Raw genomic sequence first — 24,355 nt, forward strand, 5'->3', positions numbered from 1 at the left:
GCAGCCCCTTAGATGTTTTAGCAGCCCTCACAGAAGCCCCGGATGGGGCTATTTGAGTTTTGGTGGGTTCGGTAAAGTACTAAGCAGGACTGTGCAGTGATTTTTTTTCTTATTGAGCCCCTGCCCTAGGGGAGCTTACCACTCTTCAGTCGAAACTCATTTCATACTAAAATTAGAACTGTGGAGGAAGCAATGCTAACCTCTGTGCCCACAGCATGCCTCATCCTGGCAAGCCAGACATCTTCCTGGCTGTAAGCCACAATGAGACTCCATACTGGGCCTTATTCAGTAACTGTTTGTGCCTCACAGGAGCTCCTGGACCATATAGTGCTGCAGTGCAATGGAAAGCTGATGCAATGCAAGATCACTGAAACTCTGTTCTTCTAACACTGCGAGGTCTTGCGATAACCCTACCCAGCCCTTAGGAAAAGAAAAAGGGGGGTGGAAGCTGCGCTCACAGAGTGGGGTACCAATTGTGCTGCTGTACCTGAAGGCGTCCTACCTCCTTGCGTGGAATAATGGTTGTAAAGGTCAGCGCACTAATTGGTTGGTGAGGGTATGTAATGGGTGTGTGATGGTCTGGGTGAAGTTTGTGTACCACGTGGATGTGTGTGTTAATGATGGTCACTCTAACCGTTGGATTGCCGTGTGCATCTAGTTTTATTTTTGTTTTTATTTTAAAAAGTGTTCATACAGTATCAAGGTTGTCCTTATTGGCAACAACCTATGAGGATTAGATAATGGTTCCTTTCAGTTATTTGTCCACCTCTTTCAGGTGTGTCCTGCAGACTACCCTTTATTTTGTATACCTTCCTAGTGGTATACAAGATGGACCCCAGTTCAGGTGAATGTCAGGTGTACCCTGCGGGTCACCTTTACCATAGGGGTGATGAGAGCCTATGTTCCCTCTGAGTCTGGATGCTGGATGGTGTCTATGGAGTATGATCAGTGCGGCGTCCCGCCTGTCATACACCTTCTGTGTGCAGCACTGAGGTGTGAGAGAGTGGGCTGTGTGCACTGACACTTACCGCCGTGGACAGGATTTTCTGCTGCCTGTCGCCGGTGAGCCGCGTCTCTGCTGTTCCCCCCTCAGGCTGTCAGTCCTCCGTTACCTCCGTCTTTCTTAGTAGATGTTCTCCCCAGCGGCAGCCGGTCCCCTCCGTGGCTTCTTCTGTCTCCCTTACTGTGCGCGCTGTCTGGCGGCAGCTGATCTCCTTCGCCTCCTCCTCGTCGTCCGCGTTCCGTCCTGCCGCTTCCGGGTTCGCGCGTCACGTTCAGTACCACGTGAGCGCTCTTTCAGTGCAAAGTTCAGATTGCCCTGTTCCCTTCTCCGGCCGGAGAGGGGAATCTGTAGGCTGTATTTTTGTGAATGAGTGTGATGTTAATTACGTCCCAACGCGTTTCAGCACGAATGCCTTTGTCTAGGGTTACAAGTGTATGTTCCTGTGCCCATTATATGGTGCAGTTACCATGTTGATTGGTCCATATAGATTGTCTTTGGTCACCGCCCACCACTGTGATTGGTTGCGGTGACTCTCCACCTGTCAATCAATCACATCATGTCGTCTATGTGTTTCGGACTTGCTCTTACTCCTAGGTGCAGGTCTCATTATTAACATGGACTACAATGTCAGCGTTGAGTTCTGTAAACTATACCCAGCTGCCTGTGCCTCTAGGTTGCAGTCTGTGGGTGATTGTATAGTTACATGAAAATGGATTGCAATATGGGGATGCCGTTATGCTGTATTGCTGTATTGGATATTGGGGTAATTAATTAATGTGGGTGGTCTGTCCTGTCAGTATGGGGTGGTGGTCGGGTGTAGGGGGAAGGATGTGGGGGATGGGGGGGGGGGGGGAATCTCTGGTTGGACTATGCGAGCCTTTAATTGAGACGTGGTGGGGAGGGTATGAGGGGGGTGATGAAGGGGGGGGGTTGGGGTTGAACGGGGGGGGGGGGGAAAGAGAGAAAGGACAGGATGTGTAGGGTGGGTGTGGGGTCAGTGCTTCTGATGCTGTGTTTCAACCCGTATTGTTAGAGGGCCAATAAGGACAACCTTGATACCTTAGGAAAAGAAACCTGTACAACAAATGCACATTTTGTAAATAAATAAATCAATCAAAATTAAGGTTGACTAATTGGAGCCATTAATTTGAGTGAGTCCCTAACATGAAATAATTGAGAAGAGCCTCTCTCTAATGCTGAGCACACAGTGCACACCAGAAGATGTAGATGAGCAGGTTCAGACAGGGCACCCCTGGAATTATATGGCAGACATATAGACATAGGTGTGTTTGGAAAATCTAGTTTTTTCTGGTAGTTGCGCTGGATTATGGTTCTGTTTCTTCTGAAGTAAGAACAAAGCCCCTCCCTTAACTGGGAGGAAAAGAACTCTAATAATGGAAAGCAACTCATTAGTATCTGACCATATATAAAGATAAACAGTTACACTCCAATATGCTCAAAAAAAGTATTAAAACTTAACTTTTATTCTAAATTGAAGATAAAATGTTTTTGATATATCAGAACAAAGTAACATTTAAAAGGTGAAATATAAACAGACAATTGATACAAATAACATATAGAATGACACCAGGAGAAGAGGTTCATATAATAGAAAATCTCAGGATAATAGCCCGTAACCTCTTACTGTAGCATAGCATTTGCTCTGTTTCTTCTGAGTCTGACTGAATTTGGACACAAATGTGGCCTCATTGGAAAACACTTCATCAAAATTGCATTATTCATTTCCACCTTTGCAGCTATATGTTTTCACAAATCTGGTTGTGATGTTGAAGCCTGTTTCATATTCTTCTCTAGGCTTTAATTTAAACCTAGGATCGAGTACAGCAGTACCCCTGGAATTATATGGCAGCACCTCTGGACTTATACAGCAGATAGGCAGCACCCCCGGGCTTATACAGCATAGGCAGCACCCCTGGAGAATTACACAGCACAGCAGACAGGCAACAGCAGGGCAGCTGAAATTTTAAAAAAAACTACCCTGACAGAAAGGGATTACCCCTTGAAAAAGAATCCTGCTAGGATTTGAAACATGTTGAAGCGCATTAAGAGGACCTGGGAACCCACATCACCACTTGAAAGATCCACGCAGCCGGCGCATGACTGAGCAACGGCTGCCACCAGGACAAGCATGCTTCCCCGCTACATCTCTGCATTGACCCCCACAAATGGTACTGGACAAAGCAGTTAAGGGAGAGGATCATTTGTAGCCCAGATGGGCTGACTTGGACTAACAATTAATTTGAGAAGCCGTGGTTTTACATAGAAGGTCCCCATTATCCCAACACCTCTGAAAATAGCGTGTAAAAATTAGAAATTGCGTTCATTGCTTTTTTAAAATTATTTTATCCTTCCTTTTGTCTCTTTATTGTTTCAATTCTGTTACTTAATTTATTTCTTGTCCTGTTTCGTAGTTTCTTTTTCCACAACATACACACAGTAGTGCTCAAGTCTATACAAAACTTTACCAATTGTTCACATATTGAGCTGCTTAACCCGTTCACAATAGTGCAGCATACTATTTTTCACAGTTTAGCTGTCTCGCTCCGGTCATTGGGGGTCATTCTGACCCATTCGCTCGCTGCTTTTTGTCGAAGCCGAGCGAACGGGGTCCCTACTGTGCATGCGCCAGTGCCATAGTGCACTGGCGCATGCCAGATGGCTGAAGGCCGTAGCAGGGCTGCGATCGCCTCTACCTGATTGACAGGCAGAGGCGATCGCTGGGCGGGAGTGGGTGGAACGGCGGCATTTGGCTGCCGTTTCATGGGAACGATCCGGCAAACGCAGGCGTGGCCGGACCAAACGGGGGGCAGGCCGCAGCGGCTGCGTGATGTCACAAGCAGCTGCTGTGGTCCGGGGAGTGATGAGTAGCTCCTGGCCAGCACGCTAAAGCTGCACTGGTCAGGAGATACTCTTGAAGTGCAAAGGCATCGCCGCTGTGCGATGCCTTTGCACTTCTGCTGGGGGGCTGGCACTGACATGCGGGGTGGACTAGCCCTGTGCTGGGCATCCCCCTGCATGTCAGTGTGAATGATCGTAGCTGTGCTAAATTTAGCACAGCTACGATCAACTCGGAATGACCCCCATTGTTCTTCTCCTCAGCAGCTCAGCTGTTCCCTATTATAGAGCTACACTTGTGGTTGGGCACCGAGAGTTTGGGGACAGGTGTGGCTGGGCCGGCCACGGCTGTGTCCTGCACTCCCTCAGTGGCTTACCATGGTATCTGGCTCACATGCCAATTCCCTGCGGCAGTTCAGAGGTTCACCGCATTCAGTGTTTGCAATGTCGGAGCCTAGGTTGCATTACCCTGCTTGCCATCAATGCCACAGGACAGCTTGTAATATAGCTTCACCCACCCTGCGACTAGGATGCACCTGATTGGCACCCGAGGAGTATCAATCTTAGGAGGACCTCCACTAAACTACTGCCAAAGGGGTAAGCAAAGCACTGTCGTGGATGTTCAAGGGGAGCTTGTTTCAATCTCTAACCTGCACCTGCTGTGTATGTTTATCCCTGGGGAACTTCTGTGTTGTGCGGCTGCTACTGCTATGGGGCCCCAGAGCCCTGTTATATGGTTATATACATGGGGCCCCATAACTTTGTTGCCCATGGGTCCCCACACACCTTAATAAAGCCCTGCAGAGAGCAGCAACTAAAACCTGAGTTTACAACCAAATACTGTGAACCAACGATTGATAGAGCTAATGGCCAATGGAGTGAGTAATATCCATTTTGAATATTTATATGCATATTAATAAAAATAAACTTTATGCCATGAGGATTAGCCCCCCAGCACACTAAAAATTACCTGTAACTATATCTGAACCTATCTGGTAATAAAATTTCAGAGAAATTGGTCATATGAATTTGCAAAGACATGTTTAGCTGCAGAACTGCGTCAAAGCTTCTCCGATATCAGCAGTCCTAACATTACATAATGGCAGTGCCCACGTAGGGCCATGTGATTTGTCTACAGTAAGGCCTCATGATAACGGCTCATACTAAAAATGCATCCAGACAGAGGTCTAACTTACCTGAGAGCCACCCCCAGGATCTCCCATTAGCACTACAAGGAACAGCATGCCTATCAAATGCTGCTCCCATTTAATGCCTGCTCACACATGCAGACAAACAGTGGCAGTTACTCAATCATTCCTGGAGATAATTATATATCAAGTGCTAGAAAGGGGGAGGGGTCACAAACAAACAGCAGACAGAGAGGGGGGTGCTTTTCCCCCCCTGGTATCCCCCCAGCACACTAAAAATTACCTGTAACCATATCTGAACCTAGCTGGTAATAGAATTTCAGAGAAATTGGTCACATGCATTTGCAAAGACATGTTTAGTAAATAGTATAATCTCTGCAGTAAAACCTTCGTAATCAGTCAAAACTCAGAGTATTGTACTTGACAGATAAAAGATACTTACTGATTGGTTGCTAATTGATTGCTATGGTGTTAGCAGAGGTACCAACATTTCAAGGGGATGCAGTTAAAATGCGTCCAGACAGTATCATGGCAGTTGAAATACCAACACTGGAATCTCAAATGACGGCATAAGACGATCATCAAAATTCTGATGGAGGTCGTGATCCCGGTGTCAAAATACTGATTCCCAGAATCCCTATTGTTCTTCTAGTGGGACGCAGTCGCGTCCTGCCGCAGGGTTGGGAGGTTAGGTTTAGACATTAGAAGAGGGGTTATGGTTAGGGTGCAGGGACGGAAGGTTATGGTTAGGTACCGGGGAGGAGGGGTTAGGGTTAGGCACCTGGAAGGGAAGGTTAGGGTTAGGCACCTAGCAGACAGGGTTAGCTTTAGACAGCAGGCAAGAGAGGGTTAGGGTTAGACACCACCAGGAAGTGTTAGGGTTAGGTACCCACAAGGGAGTGTTAGTGTTAGGAAAGGGGGAAGAGGAGGGTTAGGGTACTTTTTGAGGGGCTGTCCGGATTCTGATGGTCGGGATGCCGCTGGCAGGATTCTGACCACCGGCATCCCATCTATCGGGATATCATACTGAATCCATTTCAAGAAACCAACCATCTACACTAAAGGTTGCATTGGTAATACTAAATACAGGTTGAGTATCCCTTATCCAAAATGGTTGGGACTAGAGGTATTTTGGATATGGGATTTTTCCGTATTTTGGAATAATTGCATACCATAACGAGATATCATGGTGTTGGGACATAAATCTAAGCACAGAATGCATTTATGTTACATATACACCTTCTACACACAGCCTGAAGGTCATTATAGACAATATTTTTATAACTTTCTGCATTAAACAAAGTGTGTCTACATTCACACAATTCATTTATGTTTCATATACACCTTATACACACAGCCTGAAGGTCATATAATACAATATTTTTAATAACTTTGTGTATTAAACAGTTTGTGTACATTGAGCCATCAAAAAACAAAGGTTTCACTGTCTCACTCTCACTAAAAAAAAGTCAGTATTTCGGAATATTTGGATATGGGATACTCAACCTGTATGTGTATTTAGCCTGCAAATATATACTAGATATAACAGAAAAAAAACTTGCTTGAATGTGGCAATTTCCTTTAATGCTCCTGTTGCTGTTTCCTATGTGTCTCATCATGGTTAAATAATGAACTAGTTATTTAACAATTATACTCACAGTTTCACCTTTCTTCAAGCTCAAAACAACACTTTTCAGGCAGGATTTGGTGTTAGTTATTCCGCACCTGCGCATCTCTCCAAGCAATGTGAAATCATCGCCACTGCAGTTCTGCATTAAATAGAAAAGATAAATATTAAATGTGTATAAGATGCTCTTCCAGAATGTTTAGCTTTATTTGGAATTACAGTATGCAAGGACATTTTTATATGTTTCAGTGCAGTAAGCTTGGAAGCTTCTGAGTAGAAAAATTGGCATACTGTATGTTGTCTGACATTTTTCTACACATTTAAGGTCTTCAGCAAGTATAGCAGTCTAGGAACCTAAGAAAAAGAATGCCCTATTTTCAGAAACCCACAAGTGCTTCTTAGATCATTTACCTTTGCCAGTACATAACTACAATCCATATCGATACTGTAACGGGTCCCATCAAAGCTTGTAATGTGTGTCCCTCCTTCAACAGAACAACTGCCTGTGCATGGCAGCTCTTTACATTTCCACTTTCCTCCTGAGCATTTGCTAGGAACAAAAGAGTGATACAACTTATACTGCATTCTGACACATATATAAACCCTCTGCTATCTCTGCAGTTTCTTTGGGGCAGATTCACTTACCCGCACTGTTTATTCTTTTTTATGAAAATTCTCTGCACGGAAAACCCGTGGCCAATGCGTATTAATCTATAGATTCCAGATTAAGTGCCCATAAATACATGAGTTACCCAACACATCCAGAGGATGCATTTAATTCTGAGGAAGTGCACCCCCTGACAGTGGTGCAAGGGGGGGGGGGGGGTACTAATTATCTGGACCAGTCTAATTAAGCAGCCTGGTGAGGGCACCGGTTGGCTGCATGTCCACCACCCTACTCTCCCTTACCTGTCGGTGGCCCCAGCCCAGCATACTGAAACCGCCACTTGATCTGCTCCTGACTGAGAGGCACAATGGTACCCCTCTTGTGGAGCATGAAGCATTATGAATACTATTTGTTCGATGGGGGAATAGGGGGGTTATAAGCACGCATGGTCACATATAATTACATTAGGCCACACCCCCCACTACCCATGCCCAGCAACTCTCTCTACGTCCCTGTCATATGGGCTTTACACGCGGTGTAGCAGTAAATAGGTCAGGGCAGAGCTTTAGCTGGTTGAATCTGCCTATTACGTACGAATGCATCATACTATAAATTTAACATTTGCCACCATTACTACTTGCTCCAGTATCTCTATATCTATTGGACGTTATCTCTGTTTTCTTTTTTCTCAGAGTATATACAAAAGGGAAATTAATATTATTCTGCAAAGCAATACATATTGGAGAATATTTAGTTTTTTTTTTTTTCTTGCCATTCCTATTGTCTGAGCCAAGACCATACTTACAGTATAAAGTTGTAATTATGTTTATCTGCTTCTCACCTATATTTTTTATGAATTACAGAGGTTCAGTCGGCTGGATTCACCATAGAAAGGCCACACACTATAGGCCTGATTCAAAGTTGTACAATTAATTTGCATGCAATTTCTACACTGTGCTATTGCAAAATTATGCTAATGACTCAGACGCCGTCTTGTGCATAATGATGACCACAGCCGGCATCACACGTCCGCTTCTTACATACAAAATCGAAAACATTGGTAACATCCATCGATCTTCTGAGTAACTCTGTGCTGTCTCAGACAGAGTGGATCTCCTAAAACACTGAAGGATCTCTAGTTGCAAGCAAATTTGCAGTGGCTGGTTGTGGCATGCCCAGAAAATGATATCGACATGCTGCATTTCCCTAGCTACCCCTGTTACCTGTCACTCAGTTTGCAAACAAATCTGTGCATGGCTATTGCAAGCCAGATGCTGCGCGTGCAACTCTGGCACATGCACAGTAGCACCTAATCACTCCACTGCATGCAGCATTGGTATTGCAAACATCTTTGAATCAGGCCCATAGTACAAGTTTAATTATAAATGATGACCATTTCTTATCATGAAAAAAAACATGCTAATTGACCAAGGTCCAATAAGTGACCAAAATTTGCATGGTCACTTTCTGTGATATGTGTGTCCTTTTTTTTTCTTTTCTTCAAAGAATACCAAAACTGGAGCTCTCATGCTGTTATGCACACTGCTAGATGTATTTAAAGAAACAAACTCACCATGCTCGGCATGCCGTACTGTAGGTGGAGCCTGGAGCATAAGTCTCGCTGTTATAGACACAAAAACATTCCTCTCGAGGGACGCAGCCAATGTTATTTATGTCATCTAACACAGTCCCTAAGGAAGGAGATGTGTTTTACTTATATAGGAAATTAACATTGAAATGGCTATGCAGCAAGGAGTGGCAACAGTGTGGGGAGCTGAACTACATGAAGTACAAATGTTTATTACCTGGTGGACAAAAACATCCATCAATGCCATGATCTTCACAAAGCATTGACCTCTCTGTGTTGGAACAGGTATTGGGGCAGGGAGAACCATGTTCTTGGAATATCATGTTGAAAGGACATGACTGAGCTAAAGCATAAAAGAGGTAAAACATTGGTAAATAAATACAGGAGAACCCGATGGACATCTTTCAAACTACTACACTGAAATCTCCCCAACCTCAGATTTATGAAGGGTTCAATTAATTAGCAATTTCCAGATTTGTAATTTGTTAATTCTGATATTTCTGCATGAAAATTTAGGGGGGAAAAATCACAGTCATTCCAATCCATCAATGCCAGTAGCTCCATCTACCCAATAACAGTGTTTTTAGTTATATACCTCAAAGTAATGTCTTTCATTTCTTATTTTATCTTATTGTATTACAATTTTAGGCTGTGTACACACATGAGCAACCTATCCGCTAACCCGCAGAATGAGCAACTAATTTATTAAGTATACTCAACAATTTTGACATGGCCAGACATGATAACTGGGCGGACGTTTAAATTTTCCTGCCCATTTGTGATGTCATTGTCAGCAGTTCCTGCCGCTATATAAGGGGTTGTCATATTATTTATGTTAGATCCAATAGTTGATTGAAACAAATTGTTATATAAATATTGAAGCTCTATCTGCACTTTGTAAAATAATTCCAGTGTACTGCAATATACATTATCCATTGATACCCCTTTCAGACTGACACAACCGGGTCGCACCCGGGAATTTGTACACGGGTGCTTCCCGTGTGCGACCCCTTCCAGATGTGCGTGCCAACGCGGCATATTGCCGGGTTGGTGACGTCACCGCTGAGGGGACAGGAGGCGGCGCTTGGAGAGGATCATCTCCAATCGCCGCCTCCTCCTATGCCAGTGATGGCTAACCTTGACACTCCAGCTGTTATTGAACTACACATCCCAGCATGCCCTGCTACAGTTTTGCTATTTGGCCATGCTAAAACTGATGCAGGGCATGCTGGGATGTGTAGTTCAACAACAGCTGGAGTGTCAAGGTTAGCCATCACTGTCCTATGCAGAGAACAGGTGCCGGGTTGCCTTGACTGGTGAGTATGAAAATATTTTGATGATGAGTCTGTATAATTCTTATTGTACATACAGTACCATCTATAAGCTCTTTGGGGAATATTTCACATTGTTCCTATCAAATGAATTCCTTAGAATTATACAAATGTTATGTTGTCTTTGACTTGCAATCTTGTAAGCCAGTGTGCGTTGTTACGGGTGCTAAATAAATGAAGTATAAATGCTGTACTTACATAGCGAGAGATACTGTGTGATTTGATTGTGATTTCCTTTAATATTATTTAGGCACTGCATACTATTTATACTGTATATTGTTTTACAGTTTACCCACTTACGGCATAATGTAGGAGTTCTCCAGTTCCCAGGAACTCCTGCAGCATGGGTACACTGACGTGAATATTCAGCAAACATGTTGCACAAGAAGACCATGCGGTTCTCAGCTGTGCTCTGACAAAGGTCCGCCACACAAGCATCTATGTAGTCCATTGGTGCTAGAAGGGCGTTACAACTGAAGAATGCTGCAGACGTCAGGGATTTCTTACATAGCTCATCCTGCAACAAAAACCAGCTATACTTGGTGCAAAGTCAGGATGCCCCTTTGTCCCTGTGAATCAGTTAAATACTTTGCACACTTGCTGATTCAGTATAAAACACTAGTAAAAAAAATAATATGACAAAGGTATGTACAACACATGCATTTATAATTTGTATCATGAATGGATCTTTGTGTGAAATGAAATATGTCTACATACAGTGCAGAACCCACATCATTCTGATGTCTTGTATGTGATAGAGGCATAGGTGACCAGGGACTCCAGTCCCGGGCCCTGACTGAGAGGGAGCCCGGGTGGCAGCCGTAAGGATCGCTGAGACAGGCCATCTACCTGCGCACCGGCAGGGCAGGCAGCTATGGTGGTACACAGAGCTGCAATTGTATTCTTTCTATTAAGCCGGCGGTGAGCCAATCGGTGCTCACGGACCGGCAGCCAGAGGCTCCTGATTGGCTGCCGGTCCTTGAGCGCCGACTGGCTCACGGCCGGCTCAATAGAACGAATATTACAACCACAGTTCTGTGTGTGCTGTGCCTCCGTGGCTGCCTGCCCTGCCAGTGCGCAGGTGGCTGGCCTGTCTCCGCGAATCTCGCTGCTGTCACCCGGCGGGACCTCACAAAATGGTAAGATGTGGGGGAGCTATAGGACAGAGGGGATGGGGGGCCCTGCCAAATTGTCAGTCCCGAGCCTCATCATTTCTGATGGCAGCCCTGCCTCCAGCAGCTCGCAGATTTTAGCATAAACTATAAATGGAATAAAGTTGGTCATACACTATAAAATTATCTGTCATAAGATAATGTGGTTGGCCTGAAAACCTGGTAATGGATGAGAGCAACTGACAATCGATCATTTGCTACCAAACACTGGAAAATGGACAAAACCTGTCGTTTATACAAATCAGTTAAATGATTTAACCGATTTGTATAAACGACAGGTTTTGTCCATTTTCCAGTGTTTGAGAGCAAATGATCGATTGTCAGTTGCTCTCATCCCATTACCAGGTTTTCATTCCAACCACAGATTATCTGACAGATAATTGTATAGTGTATGCCCAGTTTAGAGTTCATAAATTAGTATCAATTGAAGACACGACCATAAGACACTCCCACTCTACACAGCATGTAACAGGAAATTAGTAGCAGACTTGAGTTTGATTAAACCCCTTTTATTTGTTAACAGACTGTAGATATGATAGACAACAGTGTACAATGTTGATTGATTTTTTATTGAGTACATAACTAACAATGTCTTAGTGCTGTACATATCTAAGTGTTTACGTACCACTCAGGAAGCATGGACCATGAACAAAATACATTAGAAATTCTGTAGTTTCACTCTTAACGCTAAATGATGCAGTTATAAAAAATTATATCTAAAAAAACAAAATACAATGTCATTTTCAGGCTACTATATATATTTTATTTACAGCAAAAGGTGTATGTCGACATTCAGAATGTTGGCATGGTCTTAATGTTGACAAAGATGTTATGTCAGCGGGTCAGGACCGCCGGTCAGTATCCCGATGGCGGGATCCTGGCCACGGAATGCCTGCGGGAAGGGGGGGGGGGCAAGCCATGCTGCGGGCTCTGTGGCGACAGGTTTTATTCTCACTCTATGTGTTTCGTGGGCACCCACGAGTGGGAATAGTCCCTGTTGGTTGGCATGCCGACCATAGGAATTGTGATCGGGCGGGATCCAGGGGTCTCCTGATCTCTGGTCACATAACTGTATCCCATGTCAGCATGTCAAATGTCGACATTCACAATGGTGAAATGAACACAATGTCAACTTTGTCAGAAAGTATATACTGTGAATGTCTACAGTCGTCATGTGATTTTGGGGGAGATGTACTAAGCAGTGATAAAAATGGAGAAGCGAGGCAGTGGAGAAGTTGCCCATGGCAACCAATCAGCATTGATATAACATTTATAATTTGCATACCATAAAAGTATACAGAGCAGCTGATTGGTTGCCATGGGCAACTTCTCCACAGGCTCACTTCTCCACTTTTATCACTGCTTAGTACATCTCCCCCTTAATCTCTAACCCTTGTCTAACTATTATAATTTCACACTGTACTCTATGTATATAAATTTATGTACAGTACTAGTTCTTGACATAAACATCACTGACTTGGCATAACTATATTTTTTTTACCTGTGCTTAATGTTGAACTAATACCTCATTGCCCACTGAGGAAACAGTCAGTGTATTTTGATAAAGAAATGCATCAGAGTTAGTAAGGACTCTTACAAGTCACCGCAGTGCTATAATGCTGTAGTTTGTCATCACACAGTGATATTACCAGGAACTGAACAGCAGCTTCTGTGTGCATGATACAGTACCTTGAAGTATTAGGCCTGTTGCTGTATGTAGGGCCAGATTAACAATGTGGCGGACGGAGTTACAGCTCCAGGCCTCAGGTAAAAATAGGCCCATCACCAAACTTCCCAACTTCTGAACTCTTTAAGTCAGCACATTTTAGTGAAGTATTTTGAAATAAAAATAATCATATATCAAAAATAAAGTTTTAGTTTTTTACCTTATCTGAACAGTTAGTCAGTTTAGGAGAGGATACGTCTGGGCAATCTTCCATTGGACCATTCATTTTCTGCAAATTTCCGAACTGCACTGGTGTAAGCTGGATGCCTGTTCATAGGTACATATGGTAGTGCTGTTGTTACTATTATTATTATTGTTGTTATTATTATTATTATTATTATTATTATCATCATCATCATCATCATTATCATCATCATCATCATTATTATCATTATTATCTGCTGAACACTGACAATTTTAATCATCACCATACAGAAAAAAGGAAAAATGCATGTGCACACGCTAAACACTAAGAACACTGGCAATCAATTATAATAAACTCTGCTATTTAACATGGCACAAAATTAAGGTTCTTAGCATAATTTTTGGCCAAAACTATGGGCTCACTGTTTTTATCATGCTGTATTTTTACTAATTTAACACTTTTTAACACTTTCATTTTTACCTCTCACCTATGTAACACTTATGCTGGTACCTCTTATTAATGTAACACTTTTTAACACTTAAACTGCTACTTCCCACTTGTATCATGCCTTGGGGTGGCTGGGCTATGCTAGCCTGGGAAAGGAAGGGTCTCGTGTTCTGAGCTTAAACATTAGGAATAATTGGGACCCACCTAATGAGGTCACCATGCTATGTCAGGTGGGCCTATATTTTTGGCCCAAAAATATGCATGGATTATCTCTGTCATATAGTTTTATAGCAAAAGACAATGTTTTAAAGCGGTTTTTAATAAAACACTTTAGATATGTTAAAGTCATAAATAAAGGTTTAAAAGATTCAATAAAAAAAATTAGAGATCTAAAGTAAACCATATTTATGAGTTATAGGAACCTGTGTAAGATGTGATCAATGACTGTTGAGAGAATAATTCTGAAACTTGTGGGGTTTACTACTCATGTGATTATATGCTGTAGAAATATGTATGTCACATTTACATTTACATGAATCTGCAGTCTGATATGAATATCCTTACTTAACAACACAGTTATAATAGCCCAAATACAAATCACATAAAATGTTTGTACTACATGCCATGGGGACTGGGAATGCTTGCATTACAGATGTGATGGCTGCAGTGTATTCTATATTAATACGCTAGTGAAACATTCATATACTCAAAGAGAATATACAGCACACACACTCAATAAACAAATGAAGACTTGCAATTTTCTGCACTTGCACCTTCCTTACAACTAAAGAAAGGAAGCTGTGGTCTAATTTAGGCCACGAATAGTAAGGACATAACCCTTTCATAGGCAAATGCAGGGGGGTTTCTGGTTGCCAGGAAACCCCCCTCCTCTTGGCAAGTGGCTCAAATTATAACAACAATAGCAATGGTATATAATAAGAAGGTAGCTGCCAAGAAGAAGAGACAGAAGCCTTTCCATGAGGTGGGAGAATGTGTGCTTAGAAAGTGCACTTCTGTTTACTACTGGTTCTATTATGTTTGTTTGTTTGTTTGTTTGTTTGTTTGTTTAGTATGGTTAGTTTAACTTTTTCCTGACCACTTATCTTATTTATATTGTTTAAATATGTTTGATACTGCCTATACTATAGACAATCTATAGCGTTAAATATTAATACTGTATTCCATACAGTATCCAATATATAAAAGGTACCAATGTTCAGGGTCGATACTAGGTTCTTCTACTGCTCCCCCAGACTCCTGCACTTGCTCCGCAGAGTGGAAGATTATGGATTGTATTTGTAAACCCCCCTCTAGAAATCCTGCGTTTGCCACTGCCCTTTCAGTGAGTGCATTCCCTAATTAGCAAGTAGGAAAAATATTAGCATACTGTAACTTAGTTTGTCACTGTACAGCTTATGCTCAAAAGCCCTTCCAGCTTCATCAAAGCCTTCCAGGTTTGCTGAGTACCTGCCAGTGGAAGCTCAATGTGCATGCACTAGTGGCTAACTTGCTTGCACATTGCTTGAAAGCCCGCCATTGGAACTGTTAGGCTGCCAGCAACAAAATGGAGGATGCTGCTAAGGGAAGGGATATCCTGGGACCTTGCCGGAGTGGTAAGTAATATTAAAGTTGTCAGCATATTTGTTAGTATCACTGTGATTCCAAATAAAATATGCCACCGGCAAACAGTTATATTTTTAAATAGATCCCTGACTGATGATGGATATACTAGGGGTGGCTATTAAATAATGAGACTGATGCTATAATTTAAGTTTAATTATATTAAGTATATTTTAACTCTGTTCCCCTTCTATGTACTCCGCTTCAGCATCCACACACTGCTGGATTCTTATTTTCCATTGGTCAAAGCCGTGCTGTAGCTCATTATCTGTCAGCTGTCTCAACAGCTCCACCATTTTCTTTTTTACCTCAATACATGATGCAAAACAGGTTCCCTCGAGTACAGGGAAAAACAGAAACACACTATGCTAGGTATGGTGAGTATGGAGGGTATTCTAGCACTGCAATCTGTTTCTTGGTCAAAAACTACTTCACAGAGAGAGCTGTACGAGCTGGTGCATTGTCCTGATGGAGGATGAAACCACTTTCCCCCATCTATGGCCTGTTTCCTCTGATTCTTTCCCATAGTTTCTAGAACATTTTTGTAGTAATGCTGATTCACTGTTGCACCTTCTGGTACCCAGTCTGCAAAAATAACACCCTTCATGTCAAAGAAAACAACAGCTTTGAGTTTGGATTTGCTTTGATTTGCTTTTGTCATTCATGGTGATGATGGTGTTTTCCAGTGCATGGAATAGTGTTTTGTCTCAGGATCTTACTGGAAGATCCATGTTTCATTACAGGTCATAACTTTATCTAAAAAGTGTGAATACACTAGAAATTGTTCCAGAATATGTGTACAAATTCACTTTCTATTTTCTTTCTGCTCGGCAGTGAAACATCTTAGCACAAACTTTTGTCTTGATGCAAAATTTGCCAGACAGTTTCTTTGTAGATGTCTACCATGTTTGCTATCATTTGGATGATAAGTCTACGGTCAGTTTAACAAATTTTCTATTTTTCCCCCCACATTTTCATTTGTTTTTGATGTGCAAGGTCTTCCTGGATGTTCATCAAATTCAACAGCCTCACGACCATCACTAAATCTTTTGTGCCACTCAAACACATATGCACGTGACATACAATCTGCCCTGTAAGTCTTGGTTAGCATACAGAAAGATTCAGTGGGCATTTTGTTCAATTTAACTAAATATTTTAAGTGAACACATTGCTCTACCAACTAAACATTTTTACAATGCATGGGAAAGTAACTACTTCTATGACAGCAAACTATGACAGCAAACTATCTGTGCGAGAGGGGTGAAACTTGCAAAACTGTTTTGTGATAGTCCAAGGTCAGTGTCCCCCACTCCCTTTTTAACTCACGCAGTATGGTTTATTTTTTTATAAGTACAGTCTTGTTATTTAATAGGGTTATTTAAAAGAATTTTGTGAACCCCATAGAAAAATATTAAACGCCCCCCCTTCCCCGAAAGCTTCTAGAGACACCTCTCTCTACAGAACACCCCTGGAGTGGGCATGTCTACTGCTGGCCATGGGCGTACTTATTGCTGTCTATCAGTTTTAATACAAATATTAAGTCAGACCCCATTAGTTGATGCACACAACTGATAATACCTCAAGGGTCTAACTAACTTATCAACCCCTTCCCAGTACGCCCTTAACCTCTTTCCAACATGTGCTGCCATCTCCAAGCATGCACTGACCCCCACCCTGCATGAATTGACTCCTTCCCAGCATGCACCGACCCCCACCCTCCCAAAGCTCAGCGACCCTCTCCATCCTAGCACACACTAAACCCCTCAGCACCCAATGCCCCCTTTCTGCATACACTTTCCCCCTCTCAGCACTCTCTGCCCCCTCTGTACATGCACTTACCCACTCTCAGCACTTATTGCCCCCCTCCCTGCACGCACTAACCCCCCTCTCAGCACTCATTGCCCCGCTCTCAGCACTCATTACTCCACTCCCAGCATGTACAGACCCCACCCAGCATTAATAACCCTCCCTCCCAGCACATACTGACCCCCTAAGAAAACCAACTAAACCCCTCTCAGCACTCCCCGCTATGGTGGCCAATCCCGGGATCGGGATCGGCGGGTTCCCGGGATTTAGGCCCAAAAATGGACGGGATTCAATACCGGAATTGGAAGCTCCAATCCCGGGGATTTAGGGATCAGCATTGAGCGTCCACAGGACGCTTAAACGCTGCCTGGGTTCCTGCTTCCGGGTCCCCAGCGGAGCGTGAGAGGTCACGTGAGAGGCCACCTAGGTAAAAGCCAATCCCGGGTATCCCGGGAATCCCGGGATTGGCCATTTTTCAATCCCGATACCCGGGATTGAAAAAATGGCCCGGGATTGGCTTCCCTACTCACCGCCCTCTCCCTTCATGCACTGACTCTCTCTCAGCACTCATTGCCCCTCTCCCAGCACACACTAAACACCTGTGAGCACACATTACCACCCTCCCAGCATGTACTGACACCCTCTCAGCTCTATGTTAACCCCAAGCAGCGTCAGCACCAGCACACTTACCTACTTAGCTGTCGCCTTGTCCCCTGTTGTACATCCACGGTCGGTGACATTGTCCTGTTTTCTGCAGTGGACCTGTTGTACAGTGCCAGATGGCTCCTTTTCACACGGCTGCAGTGGTGTGCAGTGCATCATACTGTCACGATCAGGACTCCCAAAAAAGGAGCATAGTGCGGCGGAGCTGTTCATCCCCTGCATTCCCCCCTTCCCAAGATCATGAAGTTGCCACTGATAACTCATTAGTCCCAGCATTCCCCTGTGTTCTATTTGGCAGCGTGACAAAGTGCAGAGGAAGATTTACCCTGGAGACGGTAAAGGCCCCATAGCAATTTCACCCCCTGTACCCACGATAGTTACACCACTGGCCACACCTCATATTCTATTTTTGCATTCACTTTATTTGAATTATTTACTTATCAATAATTATATTTAAATCCTTGAAAAGTAATCTTACCATCCAACACTGTAAAACCACCAGCATCACTGAAATCACCGCACATTCCACATGTCTGGTTGCCATATTTATTACGGTTCAGTTTCAACTGCAAAATAGAGATTATTAAGAAGCAATTTATATTCAACAATTCAAATTTATTTTTTTTGCCTTGCTGTAAGAATCTAAAATTGTGTGTGTCTGTTTTTATTACTTCGGAAGCCCCATGACACTTCATCCATTGTGCTTTTATCAAAAAATCTGAGTTATTTGCTAAAATTTAGGATTTCACCTGTTGTACGGGATGATCACAAAATCAAGAGAAGGTGCAGAAAATATATCTAATACTGGACACTAGTGACTGAGAGGGAGAACCCAACAATGTTTTCAACTATCTTATTAGAAATACACTTGAAATAAGATACATTTAAAAAAATCTCTACAAAATGTGAGACAACTTGATCAATATAAATGACTACATAACATTAATAGTAAATGTGCTTCATTAAATTTTCCCTTGTAAAAACACCCCACTGACCCAAGAGCCATTGCTGTGCAGAGGTTCCGTCAGCAACCAGAGACCCCCTGTACAAGGCAGGACCACAATGTAACACACATTTTCCATAAACAGATCTTTTATGTTTATCAGAGTGTATGCTCACATGGCTAATTGTCAGTTGTACTCACTACTATACATCAGATTTCTAGTATTTAAGTCCAGATATTTCACAACACGGTATTACAAAAAATATAAATCAGAAACTTAATATCAATGTCTTTTACAGGTAAGAAGTACTAAGGGTTATAATAGTGAACCGTACGGGTGTGGTATGCAAGGTCGACAGTAACTAGGTCGACCACTATTGTCAACAGTAACTATGTCGACAGGGTCTGTCGGTCGACAGGGTCTCTAGGTTGACATGGTCTAGGTCAACAGGTCAAAAGGTTGACATGAGTTTTTTATGTTTTTTTGGTGTCGTTTTCTCTGTACAGTGACCGGGAACCTCTATTAGTGCACCGTGTCCCCTCACCCTGCTGCCGCTGCGCTTGGCACAAGTTACTATTCCTAATCGTAGTCCACGTGGATCGTTAAGTTTGAAAAAGGTCAAAAAAAGAATAAAATTGTGAATAACTCATGTCGACTTTTTGACCTGTCGATCTAGAACTTAGTTACTGTGTACCAATAGTGGTCAACCTAGTTACCTTCGACCTAGTTACTAATACTATCGACCTAGAGACCGGATCCCGAACTGTACATAGGGCCTAATTCAGCATGGAAAGCTAATTAGAGAATTCAGACATTGAGCGAATTATCAACTGACTGCGCACGTGTAGCATTCGCATTGCGCATGCATGAGGGGCAATAGTGACAGAAATTGCATACAGATCATAAATGAAATGTAGCCACTGCTTGACTGACAGGAAGCCGGCATTTCTGGGCGGAAACCTGCCGTTTTCTGGGTGTGTTAGAAATAAGCAAAAAGAAAAAGAGAAAAGGACTGTATTTGTCGATGCACAGGAAGAAGGGTGACCTGATTATCACAATCTTCTGGAGAATTATTAAAATTTAACTTTTATTAGTGTCAAATTAAAATAGTGTGATGATAACTGACACACAAACTACGAGTATAGACGAAACATAAAGGTTAAAATCAAGACGTATACAACATATACCACAAGTGCAATGAAATAATAAGTGTGATTAAAGATTAAAATATGTGTCCGCGTGTCTGTTCTTATATCCAATTATATAATATTGCTCACAATATTTACTCAGTCTGATAATAGTTGTCAGCAATTGGTCTTCATATGTTCACATGACCATTTGTCAGTATTTATAATATCTGGAGTATCCCACTCCTATGTGTATAATTGTAGCTGACAATATGATTCCAATGGTGTCTATAATATTCACACTGTGTATATCTTATATTCTAGGCTTGGTGGTCTGTCTTATTCCCCACTTCAATATAGTGTTTTAATCACACTTAAATGGATCACACTCAGTCTGTACACTTATATATACTAATATGCAACTTTGTCAAGATGGAGTATCATTCATTACATATATATAGTTTGTTCAGTAGTGGATGCATCTTTCCTGAGCCTTCTAAAGAGCATTCATTGGGAATACAGATTGGGTTTTTCTGCCTAAAAATTAACACATTCAATATCCTGGTTGGTACTTATGTGTAGATTATTGTTGTAAACAGTATAAATAGGTTACAGTGTACCAATATCTCTATATGGTTGTATTACGTGCGCTCTTGATTTCAATGAGACTCTCTGTAGTCATGTAAGATAATTAGATCAGGAGACATGCCATTCCTATAGTGAGAGTGAGTACTTTCCTCACACTTCAATATAGGTATTATAAATGTGCAGCAGTATACTGTGTTGCAGTACCCCTCTTAAAGGTGACACCTCCTATATTGACAGACTAAATGTATCTGAATTAGATAGGGATAGTTATGTCCCCCGTCAATTATAGAGGGCCAGCTGGTTATTAATAATAAATTAGGTAATGGTGGTTTATATTCCTACCACTCAAGGTGTATATATGTTGAATTAGCTAAGCTAATTGGTAATCAAAAAGTACGGGTTCTGAGATGTTTATTATAGTATCAATATACCTGCTGCATAAGTTAATACTGCAGCACTTTATCCATTGGCATTCATTGAGTTGTATCATAAGTGTTTCCACATGCCTATTGAATTATAAATGACCACACACTTATAATTAGAACCTTGCTAGCTTAATTGCTACCTCTGGAGACAAAGATATACTTTATTATCTGTGCTGATAATTCTCAAACAGCATAGATTATAGGGTATGTTTCTTATAGTATTTATGTATCTGCCGGGTTCTGAGGTGTTTATTATAGTATCAATATACCTGCTGCATAAGTTAATACTGCAGCACTTTATCCATTGGCATTCATTGAGTTGTATCATAAGTGTTTCCACATGCCTTTTAAATTATAAATGACCACACACTTATAATTAGAACCTTGCTAGCTTAATTGCTACCTCTGGAGACAAAGATGTACTTTATTATCTGTGCTGATAATTCTCAAACAGCATAGATTATAGGGTATGTTTCTTATAGTATTTCTGTATCTGCTGCACAGATTGAAACTGTAACGTTTATTCTATTGGCATTAGTTAAATTGTATCATGCATATCTCCTCCTGACTAACAGGTGGCTTGGAGAATCAACTGTGAAACATTGTTGCGTTTCTATCTGTATAAGCCACAACACTGTCAATTACTGCTTTCTCACTGACATAGTTAGACTGACTGTGTCTGCTAGCCTAACACAATTTATCCGTCTACCTGCTATTTAGTGCTGTGGATACCATCGGAATCTAACTAATCACATAATCAGAACTAGTTATACATTAAATTGGTTTATGACGAAGCTGTCAGAGTAACGGCTGAACACGCGTGTGGGCAGCGTGTGTCCGCGTGTCAGTCTATGTCCTTGCTCATAAACCAATTTAATGAATAACTAGTTCTGATTATGTGATTAGTTAGATTCCGATGGTATCCACAGCACTAAATAGCAGGTAGACGGATAAATTGTGTTAGGCTAGCAGACACAGTCAGTCTAACTATGTCAGTGAGAAAGCAGTAATTGACAGTGTTGTGGCTTATACAGATAGAAACGCAACAATGTTTCACAGTTGATTCTCCAAGCCACCTGTTAGTCAGGAGGAGATATGCATGATACAATTTAACTAATGCCAATAGAATAAACGTTACAGTTTCAATCTGTGCAGCAGATACAGAAATACTATAAGAAACATACCCTATAATCTATGCTGTTTGAGAATTATCAGCACAGATAATAAAGTACATCTTTGTCTCCAGAGGTAGCAATTAAGCTAGCAAGGTTCTAATTATAAGTGTGTGGTCATTTATAATTTAAAAGGCATGTGGAAACACTTATGATACAACTCAATAAATGCCAATGGATAAAGTGCTGCAGTATTAACTTATGCAGCAGGTATATTGATACTATAATAAACACCTCAGAACCCGGCAGATACATAAATACTATAAGAAACATACCCTATAATCTATGCTGTTTGAGAATTATCAGCACAGATAATAAAGTATATCTTTGTCTCCAGAGGTAGCAATTAAGCTAGCAAGGTTCTAATTATAAGTGTGTGGTCATTTATAATTCAATAGGCATGTGGAAACACTTATGATACAACTCAATGAATGCCAATGGATAAAGTGCTGCAGTATTAACTTATGCAGCAGGTATATTGATACTATAATAAACATCTCAGAACCCGTACTTTTTGATTACCAATTAGCTTAGCTAATTCAACATATATACACCTTGAGTGGTAGGAATATAAACCACCATTACCTAATTTATTATTATAACCAGCTGGCCCTCTATAATTGACGGGGGACATAACTATCCCTATCTAATTCAGATACATTTAGTCTGTCAATATAGGAGGTGTCACCTTTAAGAGGGGTACTGCAACACAGTATACTGCTGCACATTTATAATACCTATATTGAAGTGTGAGGAAAGTACTCACTCTCACTATAGGAATGGCATGTCTCCTGATCTAATTATCTTACATGACTACAGAGAGTCTCATTGAAATCAAGAGCGCACGTAATACAACCACATAGAGATATTGGTACACTGTAACCTATTTATACTGTTTACAACAATAATCTACACATAAGTACCAACCAGGATATTGAATGTGTTAATTTTTAGGCAGAAAAACCCAATCTGTATTCCCAATGAATGCTCTTTAGAAGGCTCAGGAAAGATGCATCCACTACTGAACAAACTATATATATGTAATGAATGATACTCCATCTTGACAAAGTTGCATATTAGTATATATAAGTGTACAGACTGAGTGTGATCCATTTAAGTGTGATTAAAACACTATATTGAAGTGGGGAATAAGACAGACCACCAAGCCTAGAATATAAGATATACACAGTGTGAATATTATAGACACCATTGGAATCATATTGTCAGCTACAATTATACACATAGGAGTGGGATACTCCAGATATTATAAATACTGACAAATGGTCATGTGAACATATGAAGACCAATTGCTGACAACTATTATCAGACTGAGTAAATATTGTGAGCAATATTATATAATTGGATATAAGAACAGACACGCGGACACATATTTTAATCTTTAATCACACTTATTATTTCATTGCACTTGTGGTATATGTTGTATACGTCTTGATTTTAACCTTTATGTTTCGTCTATACTCGTAGTTTGTGTGTCAGTTATCATCACACTATTTTAATTTGACACTAATAAAAGTTAAATTTTAATAATTCTCCAGAAGATTGTGATAATCAGGTCACCCTTCTTCCTGTGCATCGACAAATACAGTCCTTTTCTCTTTTTCTTTTTGCTGACTAACCTTAGCTGTAGTCGATAGCACCCCCACAAATAATTGGGAATACTTGAATGCAATAGGGGTTATTTTGGAGCTGTATATAGTTCCAAATCTGATATAATACAATTGTGTGTGTGCAGATACAATCCCACTTTGTGTTAGAAATAACGCAGATGTGCCCAGGAGTTTTTGGGGAGGGTCTCTGACATCAGCGCAGACCACTTCCAGGTCTTCTCAATCACAGATTAGTGGCAGCCTCTGACCTACTTACATTTGCTCAGACGGCAAAAAATCTTCTATGTTCCGGAAATTGCGTATGCATCTGCGAGTGGATAGCGATCTGCAATGCTTTCGCAGACTTGCAGGGGGCATTTTTTCTTCCTGTCGGGGCAATGCCTTTCTACTCACAGTCAACTACATTTCTCTGAATAGCGATCCATGCTGAATTAGGCCCACAGTTCTATTCTAGGAGAATTCATGTTATTATTATATTTAAAAAAATGAATGCAGAAAATTATGTACTGTAGTAATATTTTCCCTTTCTATGGTGAGGTAATGAAGACTTATGATAAACTAGAAAATACCAGCAGACTGTCTTCTCCATTCCATATAAGGACAATATCACTGGAGACTGAAATCTTTAGATAATTGCCAATTTTGTCAATGTGAACCCTGGACTTCTCAACTGGAATCTCTGTAATCCTACAAGAACATATAAACCAGAGATAATTTCATAAGTGGCTATTG

The 24,355-nt window shown here is 41.4% G+C and overlaps 1 protein-coding gene across 1 annotated transcript in view; it reads right to left on the reverse strand.

Annotated features, from left to right (window-relative positions):
* The window catches only part of LOC134968665 (mucin-5B-like), a 171,731-nt gene that overhangs the window by 142,916 nt on the left and 4,460 nt on the right, over positions 1-24,355 (reverse strand). The window contains exons 4-13 of the mRNA XM_063944187.1: positions 24,193-24,310; positions 18,218-18,305; positions 15,701-15,855; positions 13,691-13,796; positions 13,219-13,325; positions 10,453-10,677; positions 9,047-9,167; positions 8,815-8,932; positions 7,046-7,184; positions 6,666-6,776 (exon numbers count right to left, since the gene is read on the reverse strand). Coding sequence (XP_063800257.1) covers positions 6,666-6,776; positions 7,046-7,184; positions 8,815-8,932; positions 9,047-9,167; positions 10,453-10,677; positions 13,219-13,325; positions 13,691-13,796; positions 15,701-15,855; positions 18,218-18,305; positions 24,193-24,310 — 1,288 coding nt within the window. The remainder of the gene's footprint in view (positions 1-6,665; positions 6,777-7,045; positions 7,185-8,814; positions 8,933-9,046; positions 9,168-10,452; positions 10,678-13,218; positions 13,326-13,690; positions 13,797-15,700; positions 15,856-18,217; positions 18,306-24,192; positions 24,311-24,355) is intronic.

The sequence above is a fragment of the Pseudophryne corroboree genome, chromosome 11 (genome assembly GCF_028390025.1).
Source record: "Pseudophryne corroboree isolate aPseCor3 chromosome 11, aPseCor3.hap2, whole genome shotgun sequence".
NCBI classification, from domain to species: Eukaryota; Metazoa; Chordata; class Amphibia; order Anura; family Myobatrachidae; genus Pseudophryne; species Pseudophryne corroboree.